The 26,447-nt window shown below is 36.8% G+C and overlaps 1 protein-coding gene across 7 annotated transcripts in view; it reads left to right on the top strand.

The window, feature by feature from the left end:
- The first annotated feature begins 16,397 nt into the window (after positions 1-16,397).
- Positions 16,398-26,447, top strand: part of LOC136027568 (microtubule-associated protein futsch-like) — a 682,876-nt gene continuing 672,826 nt past the window's right edge. For 4 of the 7 annotated variants that reach the window (XM_065704940.1, XM_065704941.1, XM_065704939.1 and 1 more), the window contains exon 1: positions 21,986-22,069. In XM_065704940.1, the coding sequence (XP_065561012.1) occupies positions 22,061-22,069 (9 nt within the window). In that variant the 5' untranslated portion in view covers positions 21,986-22,060. Of the gene's footprint in view, positions 16,447-21,984; positions 22,070-26,447 lie in introns of those variants that run through there. The other 3 variants (XM_065704944.1, XM_065704945.1, XM_065704942.1) reach the window with 2 other exon arrangements.

Below are 26,447 nucleotides of genomic sequence, written 5' to 3'. Positions count from 1 at the left end.
AGGGGACCGAGCGTGGCTTCCTTCGTCTCATTGGCGTCGCCTCTTTGCTCTTAATCAGAGACTCAGCCATCTTTAGATGGAAACACAGGGAATCTATAGAGTTCTGGGACTATTAGATCTTTTGAAAATTGATGTATTCAAGACAGCCATTCACTACAACCAAGTCTATCAGGTGGAACGCGAGCCGCTGTGTCCACTTCCTGGACCGAATGAAGATTTAATAATACGAAACCATTTGGTCGAGTTTATCGACAACGCCCATAGATTGTAATAGTTTCTGGTTGCCTTACCGGTACATCAGCTTTGTTTTTTTTGCATCATTTCTTCACTTCTCCACTTCCTATCATACTTGAGGCCATAATGACAGACCTGCAGTCCATCCACTTTACCAGATACCAGTTGCTACTTACTAATTCATGGTGAGATTCTCTGCCTCTTTTCTTGAGGGGTGTATCAGACTCGAGCTTTGCACCATGTACCATGTGGTCGACCCTTTGGTTGACCATTTGGTCGAGCATTGGTCGATAAACTCGACCATTTGGTCGAGTTTATCTATAACGCCCATAGATTATAATAGCTTCTGGTTGCCTTACCGGTACATCAGCTTTGTTTTTTTGCATTATTTCTTCACTTCTCCACTTCCTATCATACTTGAGACCATAATGACAGACCTGCAGTCCATCCACTTTACCAGATACAAGTTGTCACTTACTAATTCATGGTGAGATTCTCTGCCTCTTTTCTTGAGGGGTGTATCAGACTCGAGCTTTGCACCATGTACCATGTTCGCTCTTATGGTGCCTGTACACTAAAACCACTTTTTTCCAGTCCTTGTAGCAGAGGTATGCTTGTAAAGAAGTTATCAAATAAAAATTTTGTATAAGGAAAGATGTGCACACGACTTGCCATAGCTATATCCATACCTGGTTCTAATCCAAACTCCTTCTCTTCGTCATTAAGAATCACTCTTCTTCCCCTGATAGACATCGAAGGTCAGGATTACGCCGTTGCTTTTGCAGAGTCTGAAGATCGTTGCACCCCATGAATATTTTAATATCTTTATAACCCATGGGATCAGTTTGCCACAATATACTGCTTTATCTCTAAGGCTCTAGTGTAAGGAACCATTTGCTTATTAACTGAAATATATTCAGAAGGTGTGCTACTCTCAGCTTTTCGCAGGACTTGGTCAAAGACAGGTCATATCTTCCACAACCGATTCGAGTTCTGGGGATCCTTGGCATTTTTGTAGACAAAGTGAAAGAAGTTCCGAAGTCGGCAAAATCTGTTGAAATTTGAAGCTTCAGCTATAAGTGGCACGCGAGTTGGGCTGCTCAATGTGATATCTGGGATGTATGAAGGAACTCATAGCAATGTGAATTACCTTATTTCTGCAGCAGTAGAACCGAGACTCGTTCCTGTTTCTCGGACAGAGTATAAGTTAGTTTGTTCTGGTGCAAGTTCATAAAAGTTGTAATCAAAATACTCATTGAAGTATTCCAAAGGGTGTTCTCGTCCAACTAGTTTAATCCAACTAGGTTTAATCTGCAATTGAGGTCATGTTTTTAAATGTAGCGGTTTTCCAGACCAATCGACACATCTTTGGATTTGGTGATGCTGAGGCATTGTGTTCAGCATCTTCTTCGTCTACACTCTCTGATGGCGTTTCAGCTTCATCACTCTGGTTTGCACATTTGGCGGTGTCCAATCCTCCTCTTCATCATCCGAGTTTGGCAGGCTGGAAAGCTCGGACAAATCGAAATTTATCTCGTCCAACTAGCCTTGACTTAGGTCTCCTGCCGGGCGCTGTTCGGCGTAGAGAGTGATGTCTGCCTCCTTTATCCGCTTTGGTCCAGTTCGAGCGTTTGCAATTCGCTCGGTCTGAGGCCTGCCATCGCTCGGAACTCAGATAGGCATCTCGTCCAACACGTTGACAATATCAGCGTACCGGATTCTACTTGTTGGCCGCACACCACATGAACCTTGAAAAAAATCTAATAGTATCTACCAAGACACTAAAAAACGAACAAAGAAAACAGTAAAACACAAAGAAGAATCCGGCAAAACTAACATGACCAAAAACTGCCGAAATCTGATGAAAGTAGAGCGTGAGTCACACTGTCTTCGAACAAAAGGAAAAGACTTCGAAAAAATTAATGACCATTGTTTGTAGATTTTATTGCCGAAAATAAGTGCCAACAAATTGTTCTGGACGTAATCAAAAAAAAAAAAAAAAAATCAGTCATTGTTTACAGAATCAAACAGTTCGCGGTAACGAACTGAAAGTAAGAAGCAACTCGGCTCAATAGTAACCGAAACTCTAAAAAACAGAATTTTGATACCAATAGATAGATCAAAAGAATCAGCTAATTATGTTGATTCCAAATATACAAGATTCATTAAGTTTAATACTACCAGTAGGGTTAGCCTTAATGGTAGCGGAAACATCGCCCGATGTAGAGCTAGCAATTCCTTTTTGGTAGGTCCTTCCGAACACATCGAATAGGGGGTTCTGGACACATTGAATAGGGGACATACGAACACATTGTATATGGAGATCTGGGGCATACGGACACATTGTACCCTTTTCCTTAAATGTAAACATATGTCTTCTGACCTTCAACCTGAGAGGCAATGTCTGGACAGTATCTGATCCTTACCTTGGTTCCATGCTCTCCTGAATAACATTTTCTCAGAAATTATTTCTGGCTAGTAGATAATGTTTATTCAAAGATATCCTTGGGACCCCCTCATAGAATTCAAACTTCCCACAAACAAAATCGCACAGTAAAATGTGTTCTTCCAATAACATATGCCTGGTCTTTCTATTCTTAGAATGCCAGGAAAACATGTCTAACCGTGTTTAATATCTCTTTTTTGCTGGGGCATTTTCATTACAGTTCAGGGGAGATTTTACTTTTCGCAGTGTAGAGTAGCTTTCTTGTCACATTTTTCTGCTAAGAACCTTATATGTGGCATACATATTCTCTCCTTATTTGCGAATAGATCTCCAGCCGCTAGGAACATTGATAATGCTAGCATTAAATTTTACCTTGTTTCTAACCCCCATTGCATAGCATTTTCTAGTGAAAAACACCACAATCAGCAGAGAATTTTCCAGGCATCTCCTGGACTCTCATCTATGCTCTCCTACATAGCATTTTTCTAAGATATCATTTCTGGGTAGGAGGTATTGTTTATTCAAAGATACCCTAAGGACCCCAGCATAGATTCCTAAGTTCCCACAAACAAAATCGCATTGAAAAATATGCTCTAACAATAGCACATGTCAGATAATTATATTTTCTGAATTCCAGGAAGGCATGTATAAGCCAACGCATGTTTACCAATAGGTTGTATAAAACCTTTCCCAATACCAGAAAATTTCAGTTTCTTGCAAGATACTTCTGGGGGGTCACTATGAAGCAGGTTCAGTCTCTTTTTATTCCGACAATAAATCCTATTCAGTAGGTCCACTCTTTTTGGTGTGGCTATACTGTCAGAAAATTTTCTTCCCAACGCTGCCGCTAGGAACATTTGTGATGCTAGTGTTTTGATGTGTGCAAACATGTTTCCTCTAACCTTCAACCTCATTAGGCTGAGAAACAAAATAGCTTTTTCCAGACAAATTCGATTCAGTTCACAGCTTAGATACCAATATTGTAGTAGTAGTAGAACAATTCAATTAAAAATAAACATTTCTTAATCAATAGCACAGCATAAGCGAAGCTTGCGAGGCTGTGCTAAATTCAAGGGGAAAAAAAGAGTATGGAGAATGAGACCATATACCGAAACTAAGTACCATAAAAAAAACACATAAACTATATTGGTATCTAAGCTGTGGTTCAGTTTGAAAAAGTTGGTTGTGTGTTAACATGGATGAACATATTGAATGAGAAATATCTTTTTATTGTCTTGCTCTTTCAGGTGTTGGAAGAACGGGTGTTGTAATCACAAGCAAAGTTTAAGTTTATGGTTCACAAGAGTATCCGAACACCTAAACATTTTCAAATAAACTTTTTTCCATTTCCTACCTTTAACCATTCTTAAGATCCAGCCTTTTATTCTAGGGTCTCAACTTTAATGGGTGCTTTGGAGGAGAGTTTTAGACGTTTGTTTTCCTTTATATTTTGAAGATTTTAACCATTTTGTTGATTATTATTTTTGGATGGATCAAACTCAGGTTTTGGGAGCTAGCCTTAGAGCAATAACCATTTCTAATGCTTAAGGGTTTGACCGTATGGGCCCTACCTTTTATTCTTGGATTATATTTTTAATGTGTTTTCTAAGCGCATATGCTAGACGCTAAGGCGTTTTACGATAAACTTTAAGGTCATGATGGGTCCTTTAAGGTCCTTTAGTGCGACCTTCCTTGCTCCCTGTGTAAACTCTTCTTCATATCAGCCAAGATTCTTCTCCTCATTTCCTCCAGACTCTTCTGGTCTATTAAAGAGTACACGATATCTAAACGTGTTGTAGTAGGCTCGTAAGAATGGCTGAAATCATGATAATACCCTTTACATATAGAGCAATCGCAATAAAACTATTTTTATAGCCCGAAATGTTCATTCATGTTAACGCACATCAGTTTTTCTTTAGACTGAATGGAAATATGTCTGGGGCTACATAGAGATCACCGAAGAAGGCCTAATATAGCTTCACAAATCCCTATGATAGGATTGGGAACAAAATATGCTTGTACAGTAAGAATAGTGCTATGGATCGCTAGCGGCAGGCTTGAGAAGTAAAATTCCGTATATCTACACTAGCGCCAAGAATCTCTAGCGTCAAGGTTGGGAAGTAAAACTTTCGTCAGTATATTGACACTACATTGTCAGATTCCATGTTCCCATTTCTTTAATGTGATTCTTTTTTTCGATTTTCACTAATTTTGAAGTAATAAATCTGACCTTTTCTATTCCACCAAGGTCCTTCCCACGCCAGACAAGAAAGAGTAAACAGTCCAGCTAGAATCAAACACTTCACGAAGAACTCGCCTAAATTATTTTCAGTCAATGTCTTAAAAAGTGCACTTTCAGCAGTGAACTTTCTGGTAGTAATTTTGAACTACCCCCAAGTAAAGAGTTTATGTCACCCTTCCCCAGAAGGTCAACTTCCTTCCTCGCTAGACTTCGGGTTCAGCCAATAAACTCATAATGCAAACCCGAGAAAATAATAAACTTACCAAGCGAATCTTAAAAATATAGAAAAAAATTCAGTTGAAACCATCAAAATATAAAAAAAGGGCCTAATTCAAAGAAAGATTAACTTAAAAGCCTTCTGAAACTGACTGACAGTCAACAGCTCTCGAAATGAACCTGTGAATTACCCTCTATGGGATATGCATAAACCCGAGAAAATAATAAAAATACGAAACAAATCTCAAAAATATAGAACAAATTGGGTTAAAAGTATTAAAATATAAAGTAAAAAGGTCTAACTCAAATACAGTTGGACTTAAACACCTTCTGAAATTGAGTAAAACCAAAGGCTCTCTAGGAGAACCCGTGAAATAGCTTGTGCGGGATATGCAAAAATCCCGAGAAAATAATAAAAAATATGAAACAAATTTTAAAATATTGAAAAATTTTTGTTAAAACCATCAAAATATAAAGTAAAAAAGTCTAATTCAAAGAAAATTGAACATAAAAGCCTTCTGAAATTGAGTGACAGCAAAGACCTCTCGAAAAGAACCCATGAAATACTCTGTGTGGGATATGCATAAACCCATGAAAAGAATAAAAATATGAAACAAATGTTAAAAATACAAAAAACAAAATCGGTTAAGAAAATACACTAAAAATATAGTCCAAGAAAATAAAGTAGGGCCCATACGGTCAAACCCCTTAGCATTAGAAAGGGTTAGTATTCTAAGGCTAGCTCCCAAAATCTGAGTTTGATCCATCCCAAAATAGTAACAAAAAAATGGTTAAAACCTTCAAAATATAAAGGAAAAAAGGCCTAATTAAGACCCTGCCGGTGGTACCATCCTGGAGCGGTCTGCCCAAAGTACCCGGTAAAGTTTGAGACCCTAGAAAAAAGGCTGGACCTTAAGAATGGTTAAGGATAGGAAATGGAAAAAAGTTCAATTTAAAATTTTTTGGTGTTCCGATACTCATCTGAACCCAAACCCTTGTAAAAAAAGATCGAATCTTAGAATATTGTAACAATACTCAGTTAACCCCAAAACCCTGGCCTTAACTCATTTCACTCTAACAAAAAAAGTTTGGTATAAATAGATAACGTAAAAGTTTGGAATAGACCTAGTTTATGAATAAAACCTTCCAAGAATGCCGAAATTTCTCTATATTCCATATAATCCACCAAAAATTATGAGAATAGAGTGTTTAAGCTAATCCAGGTACTAGCTATCAAAAGAAACTGGGGCTGCTAAGGAACTGCTAAGGAAATGGGACGAAAAGCTACCTACCCTTTAACCAAGAAAATAACAATAATATGAAAACAATCCTTAAATACAGGAAAATAACCATTTAGAAGTATAAGAGGTTTTTCGGTACCTCCTCCTCTAGACAAAAATACCCCCTCCCCAAACAAAACAATCTGGATACGATTGTGCCAGTGCTACCCTCCTGGAGCGCTCTCCTCCAACCGGTAAAGGTTGAAACCTCTGCGACGATCGTGACCTTGGTAAAATTCAAGACATTATGATGTAATAAAAAAGGCTGGACCTTAAGAAAGGTTAAAGGTAAGAAAGGGAAAAGTTCAGTCAAAAATTTTTTCAGATATTCGGATACTATTGTGAACTATAAACTTAAACTTTGTTCGTGTTTACCACACCTGTTCTTCAAACACCTGAAAGAGCTATACAATGGAAAGAAATTCCTAATTCAATATGTTCATTCATGTTAACACCAAACAAACTTTTTCAAACTGAACCGAATTTGTCAAAGATGTGTCTAAAAAAATCTATTTGGTCTCTCAATCTAAAGAGGTTAAAGGTTAGAAGAAATATGTTTGTATACATTATAACACTTGAATCACGAATGCTTTTAGCGGCAGGATCAGGAAGTACAATTTCTGAGAGTATGGCCACACTAAAAAGAGTGGACCTGTTGAATAAAACTTGCGGTCGGTACAAAAAGAGACATGACCTGCTGTAAAGTGACCCCCCTCCCTCCATCAGAATCATCTGGTAAGAAACTACAATTTTTCGGTGTTAGGAAAGATTTTATACAACCTATTGGTGAACACGCTTAGACAAGCTTTACTGGAATTCTAAAAATAGAATTATCTGGCATGTATTATTGTTAGAACATATTTTTTCATGCAATTTTGTTTGTGGGAGCTAAAAGTTCTATGCTGGGGTCACTCAGACATCTTTGAATAAACAATTCTACCCAGAAGGAATATCTCAGAAAAATGTTATGTAGGAGAGCATAGATGAGAGTTCGGGAGATGTCTGAAAAATTATATGCGGGTTGTGCTGTTTTTTACTAGAAAATGCTATGCAATGGGGGTTAGAAACAAGGTCAAATTTAATACTAGTATTATGAATGTTCCTGGCAGAGAATGTGTATGCCACATATAAGGTTCATAGCAAGAAAATGTGACAAGAAAGCTACACTATACGGCAAAAAGTAAAATCTCCCCTGAAATCTGAAGAAAATCCCCTAGCAAAAAAGAGATATTAAACAGGGTTAGATGATTTTTTTTGGAATTCTAAGAATAGAACGATCTGGTATGTGTTATTGCAAGAACATATTTCTCCATACAATTCTGTTTGTGGAAAGTTTGAATTCTATACGGGGCTCCCAGGGGACATATTTGAATAAACATTTTCTCCTAACCAGAAATAATATATAAGAAAATGCTACTCTGGAAAGCATAGAACCAAGGTAAAGGTCAGATATTGTTTAGATGTTGCTTCTCAGGTTACAGGTCAGAAGACGTGGGTGTGAGAAATAGTCTACACAATGTGTCAGTATGCCCCCTATCTATCAATGGAGAGTGTCAATATGTCCCTTATCTCTCAATGGAGTGTGTCAGTATGTCCCCTATCTCTTAACGGAGTGTGTTCGTATGACTCCTATTAAATGTGTTTGGTAACCCCTATTTGATGTGTTCGGAAGGACCGACCAAAAAGGAATTGCAGGCTCTACACAGGATTTGCGACAGGAAAAAAGGAATGACAGGTTCTGAATAGCCTGGTGTGTCCGGGGTGGATACCTCTATATCTACTATTACCCATCAAATGTTACGAGCCTGAGAAAATTTGCCGAATTTTTGGATGCTCTTCATTTGTTTTTCGTTTTTGTTGTTGTTGTTTTTTCCCAAGGGTAATCGTATTGAAATTATTGTCCCAGAAAATCGGGAGATGGTGCATTCGAACAGAAATTAAGAGTACTAGTGTGTTAGTTAACAGCAAGCTAAATTTTGCATGTGGATTTGGAGATGATCCGGGAAATAATCTGGGGGCTATTTTCCGCCTTTTTTTTATTTCCATTCCACGAAAGAGGGCGTTTCTGGAATGATCGAGAAAAACGATTAGAGGTTAAAGTCATTCATTCATTCATTTATTCATTACATTAAGTGAGCTTGATCCAGCAACATGTATAATAAAATGAATTTTGACGAGGATTGCAATAGACAAAAGGTTCGTAATCTATGTATTTTTGTCCCATGCTTTGTTGATGGGGACTGTTTTCATACAGTTTTGTTTTATCAAAAGCCATTTACAATCCTTTTAGCTACTGAATTGTATGCATATCATCTTTAGTTTAAAAAATACCCTTCCTTACTAGCCATTCTTGAACTATTTAATTCAATCCACGGAATATTTTTGAAACTGGACCTCCAGGGGACGATAAACAGCAATATCAAAACTAAAAAGCGTATTAACACTGCCTTTGGGTGGCTTACAACCTTAGCCCTTGAGGTAAATCTTATTTATTTTCCATTCTGAGAACTTTTTACTTAGAATTTTTTGGACTTGGGAAATTGAACTTGAATTTCAGAAATTTGAATATAAATGAATATTACGACAAAAATTTCTAATTCCAGGCCATTGATTCGTCTTCATAAAAAAGACCTAGGAATGTTTATGAATTCAATTTTGAATAGTTATTGTGAAGAGAATATACAGCCCCCTGATCAGAGACATAACGATGTTAGATGATCTACTGGAAATTGTTGAAAAAATTCATAATCCTCATGAATTTATTAGCTCTTCCAATGAAATTGTAAGAAAAATTTGATTTATTTTCTCTCTCATGTGTGTGTACGCATATGTGTGTTTGGGTGTGTGTTATTAAAAAAAAAAATGATTATTCAAGGAAATTAAAATGATATGAAAATAAAGGTTATTAAAATATTCTCTTTCAGCCTAATAAACGCGTATTATTCCGAAAAAAGAAAAACATTCCTCATTCATTTTCCAGGTTGCACCTGAGACGTCATATTAAACAGACTCACATACACAAACAAAACATTTTTTTTCAGGCTAATACAAAACCAAACCCTTTCAAAAAAAGACAATAACCTACCGTTCATTTTTAGGCTAACCTATCAGCGCTTTCCCCACCAACTCAAGGAGCCAGGAACCTCTTTGACAGCATACCCACAAAGTTTGACACCACCAACACAGTTTCAAGGTAATCTCTATGTCGAGTCTGCACGGGCCCCAGATTGGCTTGATAAGCTACTAGTAGATTGTTTTGGTGACGCGTGTATTGTTACACTACCAAATATCTCAGCATGGGGTTTGGTTCAATCAAGTACCCTTGAACACCATATATCAGAGGATGGAGATAACTTCGAAGACCACACTGCCTTTCCATGACAAAAGTAAAACAGTTCAAAATAGGGATGATACCTTTTTATTGACAGTGAATAGATATAAAATTATTTAACTCGATATTTCGAACACATATACAGTGTTCATCATCAGCAGTAAAACTTTTAGCAGTAAAAGCAGAGTTTTACTGCTGATTATGAACACTGTATATGTGTTCGAAATATCCAGTTAAATAACTTTATATCTATTCACTGTCAATAAAAAGGTATCATCCCTATTTTGAACTGTTTTACTTTCATCAGAGGATGGTTTTTCTAGGCTGATCGCCTCAGTCCTGATACACTGGAGGGTGTATTGAGTGAACTGGGGGATACCACTCCGCGCACCATCCCTTTTGCACCTGAGTTTTATTTAGCTGACACCGCTTTGCACAAAGTACATATTTATTGGGCTGAATTTTGGGATCCATTTATTTCACTTATGCGGGGTAGCATCATAACAGATCTATTAAACATAGTGCACACCTAAAGGGGCTAAATTTGAGCCCTTCTTGAAAGACTGATCGTGTTTCGCTGATAGTGAGCATTTCACGAAATGGGGAAATCTACAAAATATGAAGCATTACAAGCGCATTAAAAACGTGACTCAGAATACGATGATTCACGACATTCTTCAGTACAACTGTTTTTCCGTACCCAGAGCACAGATTTTTTTAAACATTTTGACAGATAAGTCCGCTCATCATCCTTGAATTGCAGCCGTTTTCAAGTCCTAGTTATCTCAACGAATTATTACGACGGATAACTTCTCTCGACGACGTACGAATACAACGATTGTATATATGCTCATGACTTGAGTATACAAAAAACTGCGTTTTTGTAGGGTTTACCTTTAGGCCGTACCTATTATATAGCTTAATGGTTTGAGAGAATTTCTGTTGTAAATCTAATAAAGATGAGCTCAAAAGTATGAGATCATGTGCATATGAAATGAAACGCACATCAATACCCTCAAGAGCGAGATCCCTAGCTATATTTCTCGTCACCAAATGTATGGCGCAGTTGAAAATAATTGGGCTGAGGACCTAGCCCTGGCGTAAACCTCAGCTTATCAGTACTATATCATACAGATGAGCCTTAAGTTGCCCATCCTCATAAACCCGACCAAAAACAAACTGGATAAACCAATGTAAGTACCAATCTCGTAAAACACGCACAATTCTATTATCAACATCAGACTCAATTTGTGCGAGTAAAAATTGAGGTAGCAAAACCAAGTTGAAAGTGGCTGTGGTCTCTACGCTACACATGTATAGTGGGGTACAGGTGAAATCAAAATGACGTAATATTTTCCTTACAAGTCGGTGAGCAGATGTGCAAGCGCGGTAAGCCCAGAAATCAAACTGCTTATCACTAACCAGACATTTACTAAACAAAAGAGGCGGTAAAACACCCTCGAATACTTTACTAACCACGAAATACACTGGAACTGGCCTTTATGAAGAGCATTTGGACTTATCCTCAATCTTTTTTTTTACAAAGTTCGCTGTTTTACAAAAGCAAAACACATTAGGCATCATCACTAAATTAAGTCATATTAAGAACAAGAGAGAAGAATACTCATTAAGAACCAGAGAACATTAAGAGCAAGAGAGACTGATAAAACAATTCGAGCCAACTTTCAGATGGTCCGTACTTATCCTGCCAGTACTACACGATTTTCCATATTTCAGGCGTTTAACTGCGATTTAAATATCAGAAGCTGCAATGTCTATGGTTGATCGGTCAGGTTTTGACAAATTAAGAACTTGTTGCAAATTTGCTTCAGATTTGGCATTAAGGGACTCGTCGTGACTACCAAAAATTTGGCTGTAATGGCTAACCCATTCACTCTCTGAAATTAGAAGTTCATGTTTCATGAGGAGTGGGGAGGACTGATTTGAAAGGTGCCACAGTCAGTCAGTCAGAAAGGTGCCACAGTCAAAGGTGTCAGATTATCTCTTACTTCGCGGGAAGACTTTACAACATTTTGAGGATGAGTCTCGTCCACAACACTTTTGTAATCATTTTTGGTATCTCAGAAATCACGGAACATAGGTCCACTACGAGGCCTATCACAATCGTGCCAATGTCGATACCAAAGTTTGGCCACACTTAACACAAGGATTATCCCAATCTCTTTTACGCGTGCCTCTACGGACGCAGGAAAACTGTACCGAATTTATCTTAGCATATTTTAATGCAAGGACCATTTTTTACACAGAAAATATAGAGGGCTACACGATCATTTCACAATCAAGTGCTAGGAAGCGAAATGGCACTTTATCTTTCATAGTATAAAGTCCAGGTAACTTTGGTATATGGCGGGGTCAACTTTTTTCTATTTTATCTTTTGCGCCACTTGCGTTCGGAATGACTACAGAATACAGTCTGGACGAAACTGACAGCTCGATTCCGAAGTGATCACTACATGTAGCTTCATCGTCGACAACCGCTGAGCTACCTCGTGTGTCGAAATTCACACAGAAATGGCCTATGTCAGAAGTTGACCCCGATGCTTGGTGAGTGAACGTAAACTGATTGTTTTTCTGGACGTGAGTATAAAACGGGGGAAGACTAGATTGGGGCATAGAAAACAATCTAGCATTTTGTGGGCTACAGTTGAAGTTCTCACATATTACTATCTTTTTTCTGACGCTTCATAAAGAACCGACAAACACTCGAACAAGCTCGGCTGAATTTGGCTTCAAATTGTTGGTTTCGGTAGTTTATTGGCAAATAAATATTCACGAGAACAAGGCTTTGTCTTCAGGCAAACTCCACTGCCAAAAAAACTCACGGGCATCAAATAACGACCCATTCATATAATTTCTGGCAATAAAAGCAAGGCCTCCGCTTGGACGACCCCCTACCGAGGACCTTGTGGCAGGCTGAAATAGGTAGGTCTTATTTGGCACTCGATCCAAGATATTATATTTTCACTCGTAAGCAGGTGTTCTTGAACGCATACAATTTCATGCTTCGAGATACAGTCATAAAGGAACAGCAACTTAGCTGATTTGCGCTCATAAATACTGCAAGAATATATTGATACACCTGTCGCTGCTATTTACTTCCTTTGACAATCGTTTTTGGAGCAGAAGAACGAAGGCTAAATGCAGGGTAATTTCACGAAATTGGCTAAAATCGAGGGCTGATTGCACAACATTGGCAGAACATGGGCTATTCTCTGACGTTTTGTGGCCTCCAGCACAGATAGCACACTTTGGTTCGGATTTGGTACAGTCCTTTACAATAGGGTCAAGCGACTGACAATTATAGCAACATTTTGACAAAGATTGGAAGTGTTCAATTCTGAAGGACATGTAGCCTATTTTTGGGCTGTTTTTTACTGCAGCATCGAGGTAACCTATATCTTCGAACTTGAGATTGACGGAGAGAGAGTTCCCAGGAAGTTTCTTTTCCTCAGCTGAGAGTTATACGAGCTTCACTCGAGTCTCGGTAGCATGCTTAGGAATGTTCTTGCGACGGCTTAAATTTGGACTTTCGGATGGACGCACTAGCTTGTGGCATAATACTTTGCACTGGATCTTCTGGCAACAAAAGCAGGCTATTGCCCAAAGCTCCAGGACCACACACAGAGTCTAGAATGTCCTATTCTAGAGTCTAAAATGTACTATTAGCTTGGGCCAATTCACATTCTTTTATAACAAGTACTTGGCTTTCAAATGTATCTACCACCGGAATCTGAGATTCCTTACGCAATGGGCCCTGCTAGTATTCATAGTATTGTCTCATCGACGATAAACTTAGCAAGTAATGTTTCCAGGAAACTCAGATAGGATATTTACAATATAGGGCTCTCGCGTTATATTGACAATATTCTTTGGCATGCAATGTGTTTCGAAGAAACGTTCATATCTGGACCGAAGTATAGATGGATATAAGGGGATACCAACTCCAATAGTACACCGGGATAGGGCCGTTGCAGTAACCATTAAGGGGAAACGAGGGGTTAGCAGCTCCAATAATGCACCAGGGTAGGGCTCTGGCCAGAGCCATTTAGGAGATAGAAGAGGTTAGGAACTCCAATAGTACAACGGGGTAAAGCCGTCATGAAACGTATTAATAGCATACTATACATATCGTTGGCGTTCTAAGGCGAATGGCAGCAAACGCACCAGTCTTCCTCAGTTCCGGGACTAAAGAAGAGACTAGGCCATTGCTTAATTTTGTCTGCTTTAGAGCAGGACAGCAAGTTCACGACAATGTAGGGTTAGGGGAGACAAAAAATATTTTTCTAAATTTGGTAACAACAATTGTGTTGTTTTTTCTGTTTTTTCAATGATGATACGAAATAGGTAGTTTACAATGACAAATACAAAGACGTCATTTTTCGAAATCTGGGGGATGGAGGCAAAAATATTTATGGTGAAATTTCCCTCGTCCTCCAATCAACCCCTCTGCTATAGAGACATCCTAAAGAAGAGTAGCTGTATATATCCGACACGGGCAGAACTTGACTTTTATGCATAACATATTTATGAGCTATGAATCTTACTGGGGAGACTTGGGAACGGACCATGTTAAAGAAGACGGTTGTAGTTGTTGGTGTATTTTTGAACAGGGTATGTTTGGTGTATTTTCATTATAGTTATTTTTATGTTGCTTGTTGGTGTGTTTTAAAAAAGTTAAAAATTTTCTTCTGTACACCTTCAAAAACGTTGGTTTTTCCATCAGTAATTTACAACTAATGCACTAATGGAAAATGGAGTATCAATAGACAGTCTAAAATATTTCATCTCCCCAAAAGTGGGAAATATGCTATAATGGAAAAAAAAATCCTTGACACGGAAGACTGAATCTTCTTTTTTTTTACAACAAAAGGTACTTTAACGCTTTTCCACTGGGATGGGATATGAACCCCCCACCCCAAAAAAGAAAAACTGTGAATTTTGCAAGAACTATTGAATTTCTTACTTTTATCAAACAGTTCGTGGTAACGAACTGTTAAAAGGAGCGACCCGGCTCAATAGTAAACGAAACTCTAAAAAACGGAATTTTGATACTAAAAGATACATCAAAAGAATTGGATTTTCATGCTGATTTTAGATATATAACTTTCATCAAATTTAGTCTTTGTCATCAAAAGCTACGAGCCTGAGAAAAGTTGCCTTATTTTGGAAAATAGGGGGAAACACCCCCTAAAAAACATAGAATCTTAACGAAGATCACACCATCGCATTCAGCGTATCAGTGGCAAAAGTGTCAAGCTCCTATCACCTAGGCCCCCTCCCACGCTAATTTTTTCCCAAAGTCAATGGATCAAAATTTTGAGATACCATTTTGTTCAGCATAGTCGAATACCATAATAACTTTGTCTTTGGTGATGACGTACTCACCCACAGTTCCCGGGGGAGGGGCTGCAAGTCACAAACTTTGACCAGTGTTTACATATGGTAATGGTTATTTGGAAGTGTACAGACGTTTTCAGGTTTTTTTTTTAGTTTTGGGGGGGGGGAGGATGCTATGTAAGAGAATCTTTCCTTGGAGGAATATGTCAAGGGGGAAGAGAAATTCAATGAAGGGGGTGCTGGATTTTCTAGTATTACTATAAAAAAAATAATGAAAAAATAAACACGAAAAAGTTTTTTTTCAATTGAAAGTAAATAGTAGCATTAAAATTTAAAACGAACAGATATTATCACGCATATGAGGTTCTTCTCCTCCTAAATACCTCGCTCTTTATGCTAAAGTATTTTTAGTAATTTCAACTATTTTTTCTACGGCCTTTCTGATTAAGGGGTCATTCTTAAAGAATTGGGACAAAGCTTAAGCTTTAGTGTAAAGAGCGAGGTATTAACGAGGGGACAAACCCCTCATTTGCATAATAAAAATATAAGAATATAGAAGTTTGTTACGTAAGTTAATTCTTAAGTTACGTATATTTTTACTAATAAAAATGTTATGTTAAAAATTAAAAGTTCTAGTTGCCTTTTTAAGTAACCGAAAAATTAGAAGGTAACTAGGCCTCCTTCCCCACCCCTTATTTTTCAAAATCGTCTGATCGAAACTAAGAGAAGGTCATTTAGCCAAAAAAAGAATTAATATGCAAATTTCATTTAATAATTTATGTGCGGAGAGCCAAAATCAAACATGCATTAATTCAAAAACGTTCAGAAAGTTTTTTACTGTTTAATAAAGTAGAATTGAGAGAAAGAGTCAAAATTTAGCGTAACTAGTGGGGCGTTGAGAAGGGAATATCCCCTTTCATACACGGAGTAATTTCTGTTCGTTTTAAGTTTTAATGTCGCTCCTTACTTTCAGTTAAAAAAACTAGTTTTTTATTTAATTTCAACTACAAGGATTAATACCATTTGGAAATACTGCTATTAAGCCCGAATCATATATATTGAAGCAAAAAGTATCCTCTATTAATTTAGTAGGAACATTAGATGGCTTGTAATTAAAGCAATTTTGCATGGTTTCAACTTCTTTCAGTTACTGTTTTCACATCTTATTGGGCCGAAATATTTCCATCTAGTCATAAAATATTTTCATCTTGACGCGTTGGATTAAAACACCCTGATATGTTGCTACTCTCGGAGAGAAAATTATGTGCTAAACGCTAAACGACATTATGATTTCAATTGTTCAAACAGTTCAGTCTTCAGTTGAGCATTGTAGTGTCAGGTAAGAATTACGATGTTTTGTCTATTGCTTTGAGTTTTCTAAGGTAATATTTTGAATAAAATTGTGGTGAAGAGGTGTAATTTTTTGTATTTGGCTCTTTGGTAAAACTCAAGATGGAGGATGTTTTGCCATTTTGGGAAGTAGTTGAGTTAGGCTTGGTGAAAGAAAATCTGGTGACAAGATCCATTCTTTGAATCAGTTCAGTTTGCATTGTCAGCTATGAACTACTGTTTTGTTTATTGATTATGGGTTCTCTAAGGTTATATTTTCCCTATGTTGTATTTGGCTGTTTGATAAAATTCAAGATGAAGGGCTATTTGCTATTTTGGGAGGTAGTTGAGCTAGGGTTGGTAAATGAAAAGTAGCTTGTCCTAGAATTTTACCCCTCCCTTTCTCCAAGCTCACTGACCTTTAATGAGCTTGTACAACCTGTTACAAAAGTGAAAGCTTTTAAAATATATCTAAAGCACAAACAAGAATCAAGGAATTTGTTTGAGTCTCGATACTTCCCTAAATCCGGATTTGGGCTATAAGTTTCTAAAAAATTTGGAAAAATACGTTATAGATATTAAAATATTGACATAGGCCTAAGTTAGCTGAGAAGGAAGTGAGTACGTAATTTGAACCATTTTTCATGCATTTTCCAAATTTAGTAATCGCCTAGCAAATTCCATTTTGAGCCCTTGATGGAGCCCCAAAAGTAGTAGGCCTATTACCTTGTCTATAGTTTTAAGAATATAATATAAAATTAAAGATCTGTTACAAACTAATTAGATATAAGAAAATAGGCCACTTATTTAAACAAGGCCTTAAGCAAATCTATTTGATGTTTGCCCTGTTAGCAACAAAGAAAAAAACACAACAAAAAAGAAAAACGAGGGGTGCTCTTAAAAATTTCAGATTTTTTTTTAAATAACTCTACTTTTAAGATTTGTTGGAATACTGAAGTATCTACCGTCATCCTTTCCTTATTCCAAGCTCACTGACCTTTAATGAGGTAGTGCAACCTGTTATAAAAGTGAAACATTCAAAAATATGTATTTACACCACAAACAAGGCTCAAGGAACGTGTTTGAGTCTCAAAACTTCCCTAAATCCTGATTTAGGATATAAGTTTTTAAGGAATTTTGAAAAATACATAGTAAATATTTAAATATTGACATAGGCCTAATTTAGCGGGGAACAAAGTGAATACATAATTTGTACATTTTTCAAGCATTTTCTAAATTTAATAATCGCCTGACAAATTCCATTTTGAGCCCTTGATGGAGCCCTAAAAGGTAACTTAGGCCTATTACCTTGTCTATAGTTTTAAGAATATAATATAAATTTAAAATCAGTTACAAACTAATTAGATCTAAGAAAACAGGTCTACCTTTCAAACAAGGCCTTAAACAATTCTATTTGATGTTTGTCCTGTTAGCAACAAAGAAAAAAAAACAGAATAAAAAAGGAAAAAGAAGATATGCAACGATGGAAAAATCTGATTTTCCGTGTTGTTCAAGGCGGGGGTCTAAGTTTCCTGTCTAAGGTTTTCAAAAATGGCGATTCCAATGGCGTGCTTTATGTTTTGCTGTGGTGCCGTTTTTCGAGCAGTTTCTGCAAAAGGGGTTCTCTGAAAAATTTCGTTTTTTTTTTCAAAATAACTCTACTTTTAAGTTTTGTTGGAATAACAATTTGTTGTAATAATGCCAAGGCCGTATCCAGGATTTGTTGATTAGGGAGGAGGATCTCTCACCTCAATAGTGAAAGAAACTCTAAGAACCGGAATGGAGGGGGGGGCAATTATAAAAGATTTTTTCGTAGGAGGCTACAAAAAAAAATGAAAAACGCATCGAAACTTTGTTTATATTCAGGTTTGGTACGTATTTTATAATTTAGACAAACAATTTGGGGGAGGGGCTTAACCCCCCCCCCCCCTGGATACGAACTTGATAATAGCAATTCCTTAATCAGCTACGAATGACAATTTTTTCTCACTAGAAAGTTTTCTAATGAATTTTTAAACTTTTGGTTACTATGAGCAGTTTTAAGCAGTTTGAGGAGTTTTTACTATATCAAACAGTTCGTGGTAACGAACTGTAGTAAGGAGCGACCCGGCTCAATAGTAAACGAAACTCTAAAAAACGGAATTTCGATGCAAAAACATATATCAAAAAATCAGATTTTTATGCTGCTTTCAAATATATAAGTTTCATCAAGTTTAGTTATTGTCATCAAAAGTTACGAGCCTGAGAAAATTTGCCTTATTTTCGAAAATAGGGGGTAACACCCCCTAAAAGTCATAGGATCTTAACGAAAATTACACCATCGCATTCAGCGTATCAGAGAACCCTATAGAAAAAATTTCAAGGTCCAATCTACAAAAATGTGGAATTTCGTATTTTTTGCCAGAAGACAAATCACGGGTGCGTGTTTATTTGTTTGTTGTTTTTTTTCCCAGGGGTCATCGTATCGACCAAGTGGTCCTAGAGTGTTGCAAGAGGGCTCATTCTAACGGAAATGAAAAGTTCTAGTTCCCTTTTTAAGTGACCAAAAAAATTGGAGGGCACCTAGGCCCCCTCCCACGCTCATTTTTTCCCAAAGTCAACGGATCAAAATTTTGAGATAGCCATTTTGTTCCGCATAGTCGAAAACCATAATAACTATGTCTTTGGGGATGACTTACCCCCCACAGTCCCTGGGGGAGGGGCTGCAAGTTACAAACTTTGACCAATATACAGTAATGGTTACTGGGAAGTGTACCGACGTTATCAGGGGGATTTTTTTGGTTTGGGTGTGGGGTTCAGGGGAGGGGGCTATATGGGAGGATCTTTCCTTGGAGGAATATTTCATGGGGGAAGAGAAATTCAATGAAAAGGGCGCAGGACTTTCTAGCATTACTATAAAAAAAACAATGAAAATATAAACATGAAAAAGTTTTTTCAATTGAAAGTAAGGAGAAGCACTAAAACTTAAAAAGGAACAGAGATTATTACGCTTATGAGGGGTTCAAAAATACTTTAGCATAAAGAGCGAGGTATTTAGGAGGAGATAAACACTTCACTCTTTATGCTAAAATTTTTTAAATAATTTCAACTATTTATTCTACGGCCTTTCTGATTCAGGGGTCATTCTTAAAGAATTGGGATAAAACAAGATTTAGTGTGAAGAGCGAGGTATTAACGAGGGGATCAACCCCCTCATCTATATAATCAAAAATATAAGAATATAAAAGTTTGTTACGTAAGATAATTCTTAAGTTACGTATTTTTTTTTACTAATAAAAACGTTCGTTAAAAATAAAAGATCTAGTTGCCTTTTTAAGTAACCGAAAAATTGGAGGGCAACAAGACCTCCGTCCCCACCCCTTATTTCTCAAAATCGTCTGATCAAAACTAAGAGAAAGCCATTTAGCCAAAAAAAGAATTAATATGCAAATTTCATTTTAATAATTTATGTACGGAGAGTCAAAATCAGTCATGCATTAATTAAAAAACTTTCAGAAATTAAATAAAAAAAACAAGTTTTTTTAAATGAAAGTAAGGAGCGACATTAAAACTTAAAACGAACAGAAATTACTCCGTATATGAAAGGGGCTTTTCCTCCTCGACACCCCGCTCCTTGCTCTAAAGTTTGATTCTTTCTCGCAACTCTACTTTTTAAAACAATAAAAAACTTTAGCGTAAGGAGCGGGGTGTCGAGGAGGAAAAGCCCCTTTCATATACGGAGTAATTTCTGTTCGTTTTAAGTTTTAATGTCGCTCCTTACTTTCATTTAAAAAAACTTGTTTTTTTTTATTTAATTTAGAAATAGCACGAGAAAAAGCTTTAAGTGATGAATTCGTTTACCCCTAAGTACTTGTGTATTATACACCAAACACTGAAGTTTACACTCTGTAACAATTGAGAACAAACCGGTTCTTCGTTAGTTTCATTCAGCTTAGTATGAGACAAGACAAAGACAAGTGACAAAATGGATGGGACATATATACTTTGGGCTTTGTATTTGCGTAATAGGAGGTAGGGATAAAATATTTGGACAGTTGGAGTTAGAAAACAGTTTTCACTTCATAATATGCAGAATTTTATACCTAACACAACTTGCATGCAGACCCGCTATTACTTATCCCCCCCCCCACCCCTAACGTACAAATATACAGTCTAGATTTGTTTCTAGAGTATTATAGGTACTTATGAATTAAAGCCACCACACTCAAGTTCTTATTGCAAACATGAGACAACAACCGGTTTTCATGGTCTTTATACCAGACAATTAGCTTTGGCTCGAATTAAAGCCACCACACCGGTTATAATGGTCTTTATACCAGACAATTAGCTTTGGCTCGACGGAAAACTACATTGTATCTATATTTTAATTAAATATTTAGTTGCTATTTTGGTTAGGTTAGTTTAGTTTAGGTTACGTTTAAAATGTGGTCTTCCATAATTCTTTGTTGCAATTCCAAAATTTTGATGCTAAAGTATAATATTTTCACGATATTTTGGTATATTTCAATATGATTAACCTCACTTCAATTCTTGAGTATGTACTATTTAACAAGGAAGTACCCAATATTTAATATAATGTTTCCCAGGGGGCCTTATTTCCATAATTTTTTGTTGTAGTCTCCATAATCTTGTTACAAAAGTCTTTTACTTTCATCATACTTAGATATATTTCATTAGGATTAATCTGACTTAACTTCTTGAGTGTGGTGGTTATAAGTCACAAGTACCCTATTATATTTTCATCATGTTTTGTGATATTTTATTAGGATTGAAACAAGGTCTTATTACATGAAGCACTTGAGTGTTTGGCGTATAATCCACAAGTATCGGACTGTGTTTTGAACCGCAAAACTTCTTCAAACCCCTTCTTTTTTTTTCCTTTCCTAAACTGAAGTTTTAAAATGAAAGTTTGAAAAAAATGTCTTAAAGTTGGATAAAAACCCATTATACACTAGCTTAAAATCCTACTCAAGTCGGGGTTCAAAATGTGGATTGTGCTTCAAAAACCGAGAGTCAAATAAAAGTAGGCTAAACACAAAACAAAAATATGGAAGTAAATTTTTGTCTATGATTAAAAGAGGTAGTTGCCTAGAGCAATGGCTTTAAAACTTATTTATACGCTGTACCCCTTTTCAGGGTTGTCGATTGGGAGGAGGGCAAGGGGTAGCTGCCCCTTCCCAGTAATGAAACTTAAGGAGATGAAACCTATTATATATCCCATGGCCCTTGACTATCCGGATATAGACCCCTCTTGCCCCCCCCCCCCAAAAAAAAATGCTGGAGATTCACCCCTGCTCCATTTCACCTACAAACAATTTTAGGTACCCCTTCTCAGTTAACGGTACTAAGTAAAACTATAGCTAAAGTATTAATAAAATTGCTAGTCCTAGAGTTAAAGCGTTGTTTAATTTTTTTTTGTTGGCCAGCCACCCATCCACTAAAAATTTTGCGTACCCCCAAGGGGTACGTGAGTAGAGATGCAATAGGTACTTTAAAATGACCGATGGTCGCTACTCTTTTCTTCTAGAACATAAATCAAGAAGAAATTTAACGGCGATTCCCTCAAGACGCGGCTGTTATTAATTTTCTTCAAGATTGTTATCTAATAGGGAGTGTTTTTCTTCATGATGCAGGTAATTGTTATATTATTTACTTAAAAAACCCGCAAGCAAAAGGAAAAAATCCTCAGGACCCGCCAAACCAAGATACAAACGTAGACACTACGTCATAGTTCTTTTGGCTGTTTAAACCTAAGGATGTAGGGAAAAAGCCTAAGGCCCTACCAAGCAGGGAACCTTCAAGACCCTGGACCCTAGCAGTCAACTCCAATGGGGCTCTAGTATACCATTCCAGCGGGAGCCCTTGCAAACAATTCAAATGGGAGCTTCAGAGAGCAACTCCATCGAGGACTTAGCATCCAATTCCACCGGAGTGCTAAAATCCAATTGCACCGGGTGCCCTAGTAACCAATGGCACTGGACCCCTAGGAAGCAATTCTAACGAGGGGCTCGCTAGTCATGTTGGAAACCCCCGCTTGTGAGAATGACGTATTCTGGCGAAAATGTTAGATTTATGGAGAATGACGTACTCTCGAGTGAAATGTTTCTTCAAGGCCCCGCGGGGAACCTTCGTTTGTAACTGAGGAAGGCAAATACGTGGGTGTTACTTAAGAATGGTGCGCACGTGACTGTTACGTAATGACCGTGCATACGTGGGATGTTGTGTAATACTTTACCATATGTTTTTTTTCTTCAAGATTTCATTTTCTTCAAGGTGTTTTTCCTCAGAGAGCTTTTATATTTTTGTTTGCTTTAGGAATCAAATGAAAGACCAGTGATTTCCCCCAATGGAACTATGCCTTGGACATCTAGACCAACAAGTGGTTGATGCTCTTATGATTCGGAAAATAAATTCTACGAAATAGCCTTTTCCCCGCACGGAGAATTCGCTGGACACTTTCTGAATCAACAACCTATGGATTGCGTGTTACCAATCCACTCCCCTTGAGAGCTGCAAGTATCCCAAAGCTAATAGTTTCTGATCTATTAGACACGGCTGCCTGCTACATTTTATTAATTTTCTAACGTGAACTAGACATTACTCTGTCTTGAAACCAAAATGGCTTTGTAAGACACAGACTTTTTTGTATATACACTTTTTATTAATAAACAAATTCACAAACATCATTGAACCAAATTACTCTTTGAGGACTGAAACTTACATTTTACACATAGGACGTATATATTTTCAACTAGAAAGTCATTCAATCAACATAATTGTCAACATAAATACTGATAAATTTGTCATAAGTACATCTACAATATCAAAAATATAATACTGCACGAAAACCAATACTTTTAATCAATAAATCTAGATCAATTGCGAGAAGGGGGTGAGCTATTAGAAGTAAATTCATGGGGGCATAAGCCATGTAACTTAATTCTATATTTTGTTAATTCTGTGTTGGTATTATTTTGTGGCAATTTATGCAACCGTCACGGCACCATAGCGCACTATGAGCGCAGTAGCGCGCTATCACATTGGAAAATTAATGTGATGTAGCAAGCAGGTGTGTCTAATAGATCAAAAATCAATAGCTTTTGCATACTTGCACGCTCTCAAAGGGGAATGGATTAGTAACACGAGATCCATAGCCTGCTGATTCAGAAAGTGTGCAGCAAAATTTCGTGCGGGGAATAGGTTATTTCGTAGAATTTATTCCCCGAATCATAATAGCATCAATTATTTATTGATACAGATGTCTACGGCATATTTCTATCTGGAGAAAATCTCTGATCTTACTTTCACTTCCAAAAAGTGGAAAAACATATTTTGATTATAAAGGTCCCCTGAGGAAAATCGCCTTGAAGAAAATGAAATTTTGAAGAAAAAAGAAAGCACCCTAAAAAATGAAATCCTGAAGTAAAAACATCTCTTAAAGTATTACGTAGCTTCCCCCTTGTGCACCATCATTACGTAACAGTCATGTTTACAGTGCCAGCACGCAGCACTCCTGCGTGTGCCGTCTATTGTTAAAGTAATCAACATAGCAAGTACCTTCATCATGGAGAACAACACTCCTTCTTTTGTAACAATCACCCGCATCTTGAAGAAAATTAATAATACCTGTGTTTTGAGGGATCACCGGTAAACCTCTGCGTTATTAACCATCTAGAAGAAAAGAGTGACAGCTAAGGGTCTGGAGAGAAGGAAATATGTTAAAAAAGCAATTCTTTCTTTATAATATGCAGAATAATTATAGTTAACACATCTTGCATGCAGCCTCGTTACACTTTACCCCCCCCCCCCCTAATATGCAAATATATAGCCCAAATTATATACTTTCAATGCATTCTGCCAACCGCAATTTACTTTTCCAGTTTCTTTGTTTTCTTACATTCTATTCAATTTATTTTTATAGCTAGTTCATACGCATAGGATTCCCATTATTCCTCAAAGAAATTCCCTTCGGGATTGATCGTTTCCCCGTCATATCATTTCTATTGGATTTTTTTCAATTTTTTTGCTTGGATCTCGATGGGTTTCACGAGAGTTCCAAGCCAAAATATTTAAAAGTTAGAATCACGTCAAGATTGTTAAAACAGCTGTAGATCCATAACCTTATTTCTATAGTGGAGAATTATTTATATTTATTTTATACTTGTCACAAAGAATGTAAAAAACTAAAGAAAAAAAGACAATTATGGCGGGAAATTTCCTGAAATCAGAAATGATGAAGGGAAAATGATCAGCGGACATGCAATGTACTTTTATTTTTTCTTGATGGACTAATTCCTCTGATTCTAGCAATCTGGAGCTAACAAAAACTACTGAAAATTTTGCCAAGGCTAAGACTTAGGAATCTGAATCATTCATGCTGCATTGATTTGAAATTCTTTCTTCCCTTTGTGACACTTGGTGCATTCAAACACTTTCCCATGTGTGTGAACAGTTTTTCATCGACCCTTGATAGTTTATCCTAATCATCTTCCCATCCGTGTGAACTAGTTATTCCAGAGGTTGAAACAAGTTATTTGCATTCGGAGAATAAATAGGAAGTTAATAATTTGGGCTTCATATTTTCACATCAGGGATGAAAGATGGAGATAATTACTGACCGCCCTTTGAATTGAAAAGGAGCCACATCCCTTCGAATCCTGGTCCTTAAACTTTTTTCTAAGTTTCTTCAGGACGCAGGTGTGATTAATTTTCTACAAGACGCAAGTTTATTTTACGCAAAAGGGAATGTTTTCTAAGAGATGCAGGTGCTTGTTACATAATAGGGCTTGTTTTTTCGTTGATACTGTAAAATCTTGCGAGGGCCAGGAAAAATTTTCAGGGTCTCCCACCAAATCATTTTTTTTGATTGTTTAAAAACCCGCGAGGGTCAGGGACAAACCTTCAGGGTCCTGCCAAATCAAGATGCAAACATATATGTTACATCATAGTATAATGATGATGCACTGATATTAAGACATCTTCGTTTGATACTTGTTAAATCACCATTTCTTCTTGGCCTGCTTGTATCTTCCGAAAACGATTTAAAAACATCTTTTGATAATTCTCCATATTCCCTTAATCGATTTAAAATATGTTAATTCCTAATAAGAGTTTTTTGGAAAATTTGATGACCTTAAAAATGTTTCAAAATGTCTCAAATGATCCACGTCTTTTACCACTTGCAATTAAATCTGACACGAAATAAAATAGAATGTAGGTCTTACCGTGGAATACAACTTAACTGTTTTTGTCATCAATTTGTACTTGTTCATTTTTAGCAAGATATGTTAGGAGTCTTTTACTTTGCTCACGATACAATTGAGGCATTGGGTCTTCAACACTTGATAGAATTTTAGATTAATCTTCTTCGGGCTTTGATTGTTCTGGTGATGGTGGTGGTACTGACAATGAATTTTGAGGCTGATCAATGATATTTATTTTGAGCGTTCTTTCATGGTAAGTTTTATGCTTGTCAACACGTCGATAGGCATTTTAAAGTAAAATTAATTTGTCATCGTTGGCTATTGTCTCATTGTTAATAAATTTATCAAGATTATCTTCAAAGTACTCTATTGGTGAAAGAGTGAATTCTCGCGATTACTAGCAGCTACAGAGAAAAGAAACTGTCACCCGCTTGAACAAGCCGTTGTTTTTAGAAATTCTGTCCTTTCTTCTTGTAAGCTAGGGCAGGTACAAGTGAACGATGCTGCTTTGTCTGCTGCTTAACTACTTCTTTCAATTGAACAATGCCTTCAGTTAAATTCAGTTAAAACAAACCTCAGGTAGGAGATTAATGATGATGATAACTAATGACCTTTTTTACTATTTACAGGTAGATATACGTTAATTTCATTTTCAAAATTACCCGTGATCACACGTAAATCCTCACGCTTGTTTTGATTGAGATCCAATATAATGTAACCATAGGATTTATTTGTAGCTTGATTGTGTGCCGAGAGGAAAAATTTCGGTTCATCGGGATATATTTGTTTGTTTAAAGTTATAGGAAAG

The sequence above is a fragment of the Artemia franciscana genome, chromosome 5, assembly GCF_032884065.1.
Source record: "Artemia franciscana chromosome 5, ASM3288406v1, whole genome shotgun sequence".
Lineage (NCBI taxonomy): Eukaryota > Metazoa > Arthropoda > Branchiopoda > Anostraca > Artemiidae > Artemia > Artemia franciscana.
Note: the sequence above shows the minus strand (reverse complement) of the source record. Positions and strands in the feature narration are given on the sequence as shown.